At 54.8% G+C, this 11064-nt stretch overlaps 1 protein-coding gene across 1 annotated transcript; it reads right to left on the bottom strand.

The window, feature by feature from the left end:
• Window positions 1–753: 753 nt before the first annotated feature.
• HSPB11 (heat shock protein family B (small) member 11) lies at window positions 754–10267 on the bottom strand. The gene is made up of 5 exons (XM_038752529.1): window positions 10069–10267; window positions 5689–5795; window positions 3239–3307; window positions 2615–2658; window positions 754–961 (listed from the first exon to the last, which is right to left on the bottom strand). The coding sequence occupies exons 1-5, from the start codon at window positions 10164–10166 to the stop codon at window positions 848–850; spliced, it is 432 nt and encodes a 143-aa protein (XP_038608457.1). The 5' UTR covers window positions 10167–10267; the 3' UTR covers window positions 754–847.
• Window positions 10268–11064: the final 797 nt, after the last annotated feature.

An 11064-nucleotide genomic window follows, 5' to 3' on the forward strand; every position in this document is an offset into this window, starting at 1 on the left:
TCTCCAGGTAATTAGACAGAGAGAGCACGTGACCTGCTCCTGGGGGCGATCCACACTGTCCAGGGACGGCCAGAATCACCCAGTCCACAACCAGAGAGCCACTCACGGCTCCATCAGATCCCTGGTACAGAGTTTGCCCTGCACCCCCAAACCCAGTGGGGCCTCAAGGGAAGGTGGAAGGGCCAGGTCCAAACCAATTCTGCAGGGGGCTGGTTTAGGTGCGGACAGATTTACACCTCAACTCTGGGTGCATCAACCCACCTATCGATCCATGTCGTTTACTGAGCACCTGCTGTGTGCAGAGCACCGTGCCATACACTCAGGAGAAGAAAACTGTTAAAAGGTAGAATTCCGGTCCTCCGGGAGGTCACTCTCCAACCGAGCCTTCGATTATTGATTCGGCTAATTGATGGGGACAGGCTGGGGCTCCTACTTGTCACATCCTCATTTTCCCCTTGGCTCCTCGGGTCTGTAAATGCATCCTATCTCCTCTCCATTAGATGGTAACCTCCTGGGGAGTGGAGCACGGGCAATCTTGCTCCTGTGGGACTCCCCCAAGACCTCAGTCCTCTGCCTTCAGAAGGTGTCCTGTCCACCCCATTGGCTGCCGGAGAGCCCAGGGAGAGGGAAAGGAAAAGGGAAGGGTCCAGAAGGGTCCCAGCTCCCTTAGGTGATGGTGGGGGTGGGGGTGGTGGCATCAATCAGGGGGATTAAAGGAAGAGAGAATGAGCACCACTCAAGAAGGGGCGGGAGCAAAGTAGCAACTCAGTTTAATCCAAATCCAAAGCCAAAGCCTTCGGCGGGACCCGAGGGACCTCCGTCCACTCGCATGACAAACCAGGACCCTTCAGGCCAGAGGGGAGTCGGCCGTCCCTTCTACCGACACCCTGTGCACCGACACAAAGTTGTCAAAGGCGGACTGGATGATGAACCGCAGGAAGGTGGCTTGGGCTCCGGGGAACTGTGGGAGAGGCCAGAGCTTGGAACCGGCCCTCGGAAGCCGGCCTGCTGCACCCCGGCCACCCGTCGCCCTGCCGGGGGCTGGCACGGCCGGAGGTCCAGGCCACGACCTCCCCGCCAACACTGCCGCTTCTGGACCCTGGGCCGGCGCCGAGAGGCGCCCTGGCCGCCAAATGCTCCGGCTCCGTTTCCAAATGAGGGCGGCCCCTCCGTGGGGAAGCGGGGGGAGGCCGATGCCATCCAATGGGGCCTTTCCCTCTTCCCTATCCCTGCCAAGGGATACCGAGGGCCTGGATACAACGAGGCCAGCTGGGGGACCAGCGCTCCGGCCAGAGGCCGTGGTTTGGGCCTGGGCCGAGCGCTTGGCTGTGTGGACCCTGCTGGGGCTGACCGCCAACCCCGGGCCCGCATGGTATGGGCCTGCTGTTGGGGCCCCCGCCCCCACCCCAGGATCCTCGCCTCCCTCGCCCCCACTTCTGCAGAGACATCTCTGGTCATTAGGCCTCTGGCTCCCAGGAGGGTGGGGGAGGAAACCCGGTGTGGGATTCCTGTTTCCCGCAGCAAGATCAGCCCTTAAGCAAACGGCAGGACTGCCGGCCATCTCCTCAGTGGCCTGAGCCTGGACCAGGCAGGGAACTCCGGGCTGTGCACACTTCGACTCAAGAGCTCCAGGTGGGATGGGGCTGAGTCCCACCTCATTAGCTACCCCAGGGCTTGCAACAGTGCTTGGCACATAGGGAGCGCTTAACAAAGAGCCCCATGATGATTATTGGTTTGGGGAAGTGAGCAGCACTCTCCCCATCGGGCCCAGGATGGCCATTAGGTTAATGATAATCACTGTGACGTTTCTTAAGTGCTGACTACATGACAAGCCACTGTACTAAGCACTGGGGTAGGTCATCAGTCCCTGTCCCACCTGGCGCTTATGATCTAAGTAGGAGGGAAAACAGGTATTGAATCCCCATTTTATAATTGAGGAAACTGAGGCCCAGGGAAGTGAAGTGACTTGCCCAAAGTCACCCAGCAGGAAAGTGGTGGAGGAGCTCTTTCCACTAGACTACACCTCTATAGCCACATCCTCCTCTCATCTCCAACCCATCTCTTGCTTCCAGCCCTTCCCTACTCTCTCCAGCAACTTCTCTGCCCCTCCCTTCTTCCCTCTCTCCTTCCCTAATTCAGATCACTCCTGGCCCCTTCCCTAGCTGACCCAGAGACCTGATCTGACCCTGTCTGGAGTCACGCTGCCCCTCCCTACCCAGTTCAGAGACACCCGCCACCCCCTCCCCCAATCCAGCCTCCTCATCGCCCCACCAGGCTTAGCCAAAGGGCTCACTCCAACTCTAGCCCCGTGCTCCCCTGGCCTTCTGTTCTGGACCCGGAATCCTCTAGTGAACACCCGCAAGCCTCACTCACCGACGACCAAACCGGCCGGGGGAGGGGGGGGGGGTCAAGGCGGTCTGAGATTCCAGGGCCACTAAGCCAGGGAGAAGTGGCCTCGGCGGGGAGATCCTGGCTCACCCGGCAGCCCCCGTGACCGCACCCGCAACCCCTGCGGTCACATGCTGAGCACGTGGCGCCTGAGGCCACGCTCCGAGCCGAGAGAAATACCCACCTGTCACAAAGGACAAGTACCCGGTTCACGGCGTATACTCACAATAAACTCTTCGGTCTGGAGCTGACCCTCTGTATGTGCCAGATCTAAATCACAAACAGCAGCAACACTGGAGTCAGCCCGCACTGCACGCCCCGGTCTCAGGAGAAGAGCGTCGGAAGCGTGTCCGCGGGCAGCAGTGGAAGAGGCATGTCGGCACCCACCACTGTGTTTACTGGGACAGCCTGTCCGACCCACTGCTCTGGACGGTTTTCCAAGGCAGTACAGTGTGGTGGGACTAGGCAGTGGGAAGGGAGGGCGGCGCGGACTGAGAGCTGATTGAGAGCTGCGAATGACTCCAAGTCGACGGAACTAGACTCGGCCTCCTGTTAATGTGGGCTGGACCTCCCGGTCCCCCTCCATCTGGTGGGTCCCCGTCCCACCTCAGCGCCCCGCCGCCTCCTGGGAGAATGACGCCAATGGGACTTTGGTTCCCACCTCTCCATTCCCTGGCCACTGGGTGAGCACTGTGCTGAAATGAGCTCCCATTGGGTGCAGTGCGCTGTGCCGAGCACGTGGGAGAACGCAACCGACCCCCAAGATGCCTTCGCTGCCCATGAGGAGCTTACAGTTGGGAGAGGGAGGCAGGCATGGAATCACTCCCACATGGAATGGTCAACCGCTCACCTTTTTCCACCAAACTCTCCAAATCCCACGGCTCCTCGGTGACGCTCTTTTCGATCCTGATGCTCCTCACTGTCATTGGAGACGGATGGACGGATGGACAGACAAAGAGACGGAAGGACAGACAGACGGTGAAGGAGGGGCCGGTGGCGAGCGGGGTTGAGCCCGACCCTCCTGGTGCCACAGCCAAATTCCTTCCTTTGCCCCCGTTCCCACCGGCTTTCCTCAATGCTGCTGCTGCCATTCTGGAAGACTCGTAGTACGAGTAACGGCATTTATTCCCCGTTCCCACCGGCTTTCCTCAGTGCTGCTACTGCCAACCTGGAAGACTCATAGTAGGAGTAACAGCATTTATTTATTAAGTGCCTACAGGGTGCTGAGCTGTGCACTAAAGGCTGGGAATTGGTCCCAGTCCATCAAAGAAGCACCATGGCCTAGCGGATAGACCACGGGTCTGGGAGTCAGAAAGACCTGGGTTCAAATCCTGGCTCCGCCACTTGTCTGCTGGGTGACCTTGGACAAGTCACTTTGCTTGTTTGGGCCTCAGTTCCCTCATCTGTAAAAATGGGGTGAAGACTGTGAGCCCAGGTGGGATATGGTCTGTGTCCAATCTGAATAGCTTGTATCTACTCCAGCGCTCAGTACAGTGTCTGGCATAATAAGCGCTTAACAAATACCATTGTAAAAAAAAATGAAGAGGGGAGGAGAGACGGGCGACAGACATTTCGGAAAACTGGACGCAACTGAAACACGAAACCAGTATAACAAGGAGAGGGACGGGGCACCGGTGCTAGAGGGGAAGAGTTTCGGGTTCCTCGCGGATAAGAGTCCGGCAGCCGTGGCCTCTCCTGGCCGCGGCTTCCTCACCCTCCCGGCTGGAGATGGAGGAGCTGATGGGAGTCTGCAAAGGGAGCATGGGGCCTCTCTCCCGGGCAACTCGGCTCCTGATCTATGGCCCATTGCAAAGATCCCAGCTGATGGCTGGTCCGGGGAGGGGATGGGGTTCATTAATTAGCTTGTATTAATTTAATTAATGAAAGCCCCCAGAACCAATGGACCCAGGAGAGCCCACTGGCCCCATTAGAAATTGCACCCAAATGCGGAATGTAGGAAACGGCAAGCTCAAGATAGGTTTGGTTCATTCAGGGCAAGAGATACACTCATTCGGGAGTAATTGAGCACCTCTTGCGGACAGAGCCTTGTGCTGGGCAATGACTTGGGGCAGAGTGCTCTCCTGGGGGCCTATGGGAGTCTGACTGTGTGCAGAAAGCTGGACTGAGCACCTACTGAGGGCAGGGCGCTGAACTGGGTGTCTGTGCTGTGGAGATTGCTGGACGAAACAGTCGGGACAAGTTCCAGAGAAGGAAAACATGATCCCCGTTCTCGAGGGATTTACAGGCTAATGGGGAGATGTAAACTGTACGCAGAGGGAGCAGGAGAAAAAAAACAAACAGCTGGGAAGACACAACTACGGGAACAGCGAAAACGAAAGGGATGATCTAGGTGAATCACATACGGAACAGAAAGGGGGGTGCTATCGGGTGACATGACTAGGAGTGGTGAGAATTCGTTGAGGAGTGAGTGCCTCCTGGAGGGGCTGTCGAGCGAGGTCCATGATGAAAAACTTGAGGAAGAGTCAGGGATGGAGAGGGGAGAGTCAGGGACGGAGACTGGAGAATCAGGGGTGTGGGATGGTCCATGCTGGGTCACTGGGGTAGAGCGGGAAGAGTCGGGGGTGTGAGATGGTCTATACTGGGTCACGGGGGAGAGTCAGGGGTGTGGGATGGTCTGCACTGGGTCACTGGAAAGAGAGGCAGGGTGGAGAGGGGAGAGTCAGGGTTGGAGAGAGGAGAGGCAGAGGTGTTGAGTGTTCCATCCTTGACCGTAAGGGTGGGCGTCCACAGGATGGAGCAACCCACAGTCGGTCCCTCTGAGAGCCCTGAGGCTGTTGGTGGGGATGGAGTCCTGGCCTTGGTGGGGAGGGGATCTGCAGGGCTGAGCCACCAGAGAGGAGCTGTTCATGGTCTGCTGGGCTAAATAACAATAATAATAATAATGATTGGCATTTGTTAAGTGCTTACTATGTGCAAAGCACTGTTCTAAGCGCTGGGGAGGATACAGGGTGATCAGGTTGTCCCATGTGGGGCTCACAGTCTTAATCCCCATTTTACAGATGTGGTAACTGAGGCCCAGAGAAGTTAAGTGACTTGCCCAAGATCACACAGCAGACATGTGGTGGAGTAAGGATTCGAACCCATGACCTCTGACTCCAAAGCCCGTGCTCTTTCCACTGAGCCACGCTGCTTCTCTAAAGATGCCTACACTGCCAACAGAGGTTAACCCGCGGATCCCTCGCGGTAGGTTTGGCAGAAACTTCGTCCCCGGGAAACGTGCAGGTGCTAGGGTCTGGGGAAAAGTTAGGCTCGAGGAAAGGCACCGAGTCGCGTCCTCACCAAAATAGCACTGGAGCGTAAGCTTGTGGATCTTGACCTGCTTGTGGAAGCTGATGAGGAACTCCTGGGGAAACATTCCCGTGGTGATCCAGAACGTTTTCGAATTCCTGTCGGGAAATCGGAGCAGACCACTGTAAGTGGGAAGGGCAGGGCTTGGCAGGGCACAGCAGCAGTAGCAGCAGTAGCAGCAGTAGCAGCAGTGCCCGTCCTCACCCCTCAGCACCTTCCTGGCAGAGCAGCAAAGGGAACCGATGACCCGATAAGCCCTTGACCCGTCCCCTGAGGAGGGCGGGCCGGTCAGCTCCAGCTCCCTCGCAGGATGATGCTTCCAGCTGCCATTCGAGTCCCGCTCCCTGTCCCGACGGAGGACATCTGCTCGCCTGGGAAGCTTCCGCACCGTCCCGCTGAAACACCTAGCGCGAGCCCCAGCAGCGCACCTATTTCAACCCGAACCACAGCCCCGACTCAAAATTAATTTTGAGTTTTTTAATAGCTTAATCATCTGTTCACCATCTCATCCTGCTGCATTCGACCAGCTCCCTGCTTTACCCTTGTGCTCTCTCCCGCTCCCACTGTCTGACAGCAATTTCTGTCTGTCAAATCCCCCACTGGACTGAAATCCCTTTAGGGGCAGGGAATGTGTCTGGCTCCTGTTCTACTTTCCCTAAGCATCTGGTACAGTGCCTAGAGCTCGGTACATGCGATCAATCGACGGAGGTTTTGGGACCCCTGGCATTCAACCTTCTCCCATGCGGGATAATTTATAGTAAGCAATTAAATACCATAAAAAAGGGGTGCGGAGGCAAGTATATATATGGAAGGCAGAAAGGAGAGAGGTTGCTCAGGGAAGGCTTCTGGAGGAGATGTTATTTTAGGGGAGCTTTGAAGATGGGGAGAACAGGGTTCTCTCTGAAAGTTAGAGGGAAGGAATTCCAGGCCAGGAAGGGAGGATGCGAGTAAGGGGTCAATGGCAAGAAAGATGAGATCAGGGTACAGTGACTAAGTCAGCATGAGAGTAATGAAGTGTGCGGACTGGGTTCATTCATTCAGTTGTGGGGAAGCAGTGTGGCTCGGAAAGAGCCCGGGCTTTGGAGTCAGAGGTCGTGGGTTTGAATCCCGGCTCCGCCACTAGCCAGCTGTGTGACTTTGGGCAAGTCACTTCACTTCTCTGGGCCTCAGTTCCCTCATCTGGAAAATGGGGATTAAGTCTGTGAGCCCCACGTGGGACAACTTGATTACCTTGTATCTGCCCCAGAGCTTAGAACAGTGCTTTGCACATAGTAAGCGCTTAATAAATGCCATTATTATTATTATTACTATTGTGTTTATTGAGCACTTACTGTGTGCAGAGCAATCATTCAATCATATTTATTGAGCGCTGTGTGCAGAGCACTGTACTAAGTGCTTGGGAAGTACAAGTTGGCAACATCTAGAGATGGTCCCTACCCAACAGTGGGCTCACAGTCTAGAAGGGCTCACAGTCTAGAAGACTGTCCTAATGCACTGTCCTAATGCGAGAATAATCATATTCCCTACCCACAATGAGCTTACAGTCTAGAGGGGTTGCAGGGGCCTAGGCTAAGTAGGAGGGGGAGAGCTCCTGTGAGCCTTCAAGCAGATGATGAGGAGTTTGTTTAATGTAGAGATGGAAGCTCACTGTGGGTACTCTCCCGAGTGCTTAGTACAATGCATTTGCACACAGTAAGCAGTCAATAATTACCACTGATTGAGATGGATGGGCAACCACTGGAGCTTTGCGAGGAGTGGGGAGACCTATCGATCCCTTTTCCTTCTTCCTCCTGTTTGGAACGGTTTTTGTTAAGTGCTTACTATATGCCTGACACTATACTAAGCCCGGGGTAGATACAAGCCATTTAGTCCACATCCCACTTGGGGCTCACAGTATTAATCCCCAGACAAGGTAACTGAAGCACAGAGAAGTTGTGACTTGCCCGAGGTCACACAGTTGATAATGGCGTGGGCAGGTCTAGAACCCAGACCTTCGCTGTATCCACTAGACCCAGCTGCTTCTCCTGCTGAGTTTAGTAATAATAATAATAATAGTATTTGTTAAGCGCTTACTATGTGCCGGGCATTGTACTAAGCGCTGGAGCAGATACAAGCAAATCGGGTTGCATGGAGTCCCTGCCCCGCTTGGGACTCACAGTCTTAATGCCCATTTCACAGATGAGGTGATTGACACCCAAAGAAGTGAAGTGACTTGCCCAAGGCCACACAGCAGACAAGCGGTGGAACCTGGATTGGAACCCATGACCTTCTGACTCCCAGGCCCGGGCTCTAGCCACTCCGCCACTTCCTGCCTTCCCCCTCCCCGTTGCCCTCAGCCCCGGGGGATGGAAGGGACCTTTCATCCATCCATTCATTCACTGTCGTATTTATTGAGCGCTTACTGTGTGCAGAGCACTGTACTAAGCGCTTGGGAAGTCCAAGTTGGCAACATATAGAGACGGTCCCTACCCAACAGTGGGCTCGCAGTCCAGAAGGGGGAGACGGACGACAAAACAAAACATAGTAACAAAATAAAATAAATAGAATATGTACAAATAAAATAGAGTAACAAATACGTACAAAGATTGATTGATTGATTATAGCCTTCAGTCCCCTCGCCCCCAGCCACCTCACCACACCTCGCTACAGAGAAGCAGCGTGGCTCAGTGGAAAGAGCCCGGGCTTTAGACCTCAGTCAAGTCCCTTCACTTCTGGGCCTCATTTGCCTCATCTGTAAAATGGGAATTCAGTTCATTCAATCGTATTTATTGAGCGCTTACTGTGTGCAGAGCACTGGACTATGCTTAATTGGTTCCGCCCGGTTTGGAACCGGGGACCTTTCGCGTGGGAGGCGAACGTGATAACCACGACGCTATGGAAACCTATAACATGAAGCAGCTGTGGTTTAGTGGAAAGATCATGGGCTTTGGAGTCAGAGGTCGTGGGTTCGAATCCCAGCTCTGCCACTTAGCTGTGTGACTTTGGGCAAGTCACTTCACTTCTCTGAGCCTCAGTTCCCTCATCTGCAAAATGGAGACTAAGACTGTGAGCCCCACGTGGGACAACCTGTTCACCTTGTATCTTCCCCAGTGCTTAGAACAGTGCTTTGCACATAGTAAGCGCTCAACAAATACTATTATTATTATTATTATTGCATATACATATATACAGGTGCTGTGGGGAGGGGAAGGAGGTAAGGCGGGGCGAGGGGGAGGGGGAGAGGAAGGAGGGGGCTCAGTCAGGGCAGGCCTCCAGGAGGAGGTGAGCTCTCAGTAGGCTTTAGGGGGCCGCCCGGCTGGTTACATTGGGGGTGGCGGGGGGGGGGCTTCGGCCTCGGTCCCCGCTGCGGAGGAGGGCCTCGCGGCGGCGGCGGCGTTGGTCTTGGGCTCAATCAATCAATCAATCAATCGTATTTATTGAGCGTTTACTGTGTGCAGAGCACTGGACTACGCGCTTAGGAAGTACAAGCTGGCGACATATAGAGCCGGTCCCTACCCAACAGTGGGCTCACAGTCTAGAAGGGGGAGACAGAGAACAAAACCAAACCTACTAACAAAATAAAATAAATAGACTAGATAGGTACAAGTAAATTAAATAAATAAATACGTACAAACATATATACATCTATACAGGTGCTGTGGGGAAGGGAAGGAGGTAAGGCGGGGGGGATGGAGAGGGGGACGAGGGGGAGAGGAAGGGGCCTCTTCCAGAAGGCCTTCCCAGACTGAGCCCCCTTCTTCCTCTCTCCCTCCTCCTCCCTGCCTGACCTCCTTCCCTTCCCCACAGCACCTGTATACATGTATATATGTTTGTACATATTTATTACTCTATTTATTTATTTAATTTACTGGTACATATCTATTCTATTTATTTTATTTTGTTAGTAGGTTTGGTTTGGTTCTCTGTCTCCCCCTTCTAGACTGTGAGCCCGCTGTTGGGTAGGGACTGTCTCAATATGTTGCCGACTTGTACTTCCCAAGCGCTTAGTACAGTGCTCTGCACATAGTAAGCGCTCAATAAATACGATTGATGATGATGAAGGGGCCGAGTGTGGGAAGGCCTACTGGAGGAGGTGAGCTCTCAGTAGGGCCTTGAAGGGACGAAGAGAGCCAGCTTGGCGGATGGGCAGAGGGATTGGGGGCATTCCAGGCCCGGGGGGAGGACGTCTCCCCCTTTTAGACTGTGAGCCCACTGTTGGGTAGGGACTGTCTCTATAATGTTGCCAATTTGTACTTCCCAAGCGCTTAGTACAGTGCTCTGCACATAGTAAGCGCTCAATAAATACGATTGATGATGATGATGATGACGTGGGACGGGCGAGAACGAGGCCTAACGGGGAGGAGAGGAGCGGAGGGTGCGGGGTGGGCTCACCCGTCGAGGATGTTGTCGGGGGGGTATCTTTCGTCAAAGGAGGTGGCGAAGACGAGCCGGGCGCCCTCGGAGGTCCGGCAGAGGTCCGCCGCGCCCATGGCCGGGCCGAGGCCGGGCCGCGCCGCACCGCCCTCGTGCCCCAAAGCCTGCCCGTCCCGGACAGGCCAGGCCAGGCCCGGCCCGGCGGCTCGGTTGCCAAGCGACGACGGAGCGGAAGCTTCCGGTGCAGCCCCGACCGCGCTCCCCCGGCCGGGGCCCCGCTCCCTCGTTCCGCCCGCGCGGGGGACAGATAGGCTGTGTCGGGCCGGGGGGGGAGCCCCGGGAGAGTGTGCCTCCCCTCCTCAGAAATCACCAGTGCCTACCAATCAACCTACGCAGCAGGCAAAAACTCCTCACCCTCCTCCTCATCATCAATCGTATTTATTGAGCGCTTACTATGTGCAGAGCACTGGACTAAGCGCTTGGGAAGTACAAGTTGGCAACATACAGAGACAGTCCCTACCCAACAGTGGGCTCACTGTCTAAAAGGGGGAGACAGAGAACAAAACCAAACAGACTAACAAAATAAAATCAATAGAATAGCTATGTACAAGTAAAATAAATAAGTAAATAGAGTAATAAATATGTACAAACATATATACAGGTGCTGTGGGGAAGGGAAGGAGGTAAGATGGGAGGATGGAGAGGGGGACGAGGGGGAGAGGAAGGAAGGGGCTCAGTCTGGGCTTCAAGTCTTTAAGGCCGTCCATCCCCTCGCCTCCTCCTAATAATAATAATGATGACGGCATTTATTAAGCGCTTACTATGTGCAAAGCACTGTTCTACGCGCTGAGGAGGTTACAAGGGGATCAGGTTGCCCCACGGGGGGCTCACAGTCTTCATCCCCATTTTTACAGATGTGGGAACTGAGGCCCAGAGAAGGGAAGTGACTTGCCCAAAGTCAATCCATCAATCGTATTTATTGAGCGCTTACTGTGTGCAGAGCACTGGACTAAG

The sequence above is a fragment of the Tachyglossus aculeatus genome, chromosome 10, assembly GCF_015852505.1.
Source record: "Tachyglossus aculeatus isolate mTacAcu1 chromosome 10, mTacAcu1.pri, whole genome shotgun sequence".
Lineage (NCBI taxonomy): Eukaryota > Metazoa > Chordata > Mammalia > Monotremata > Tachyglossidae > Tachyglossus > Tachyglossus aculeatus.

Excerpts from the sequence above, each read along its gene's own strand:
- HSPB11 (XM_038752529.1), bottom strand. The coding sequence starts at position 10,166 with ATGGGCGCGGCGGACCTCTGCCGGACCTCCGAGGGCGCCCGGCTCGTC. Across the intron at positions 3,308-5,688 it reads TACGCTCCAGTGCTATTTTG|TGAGGAGCATCAGGATCGAA; the intron begins GTGAGGACGCGA and ends CTCCAATGACAG. Across the intron at positions 2,659-3,238 it reads GGAGAGTTTGGTGGAAAAAG|ATCTGGCACATACAGAGGGT; the intron begins GTGAGCGGTTGA and ends TTTGTGATTTAG.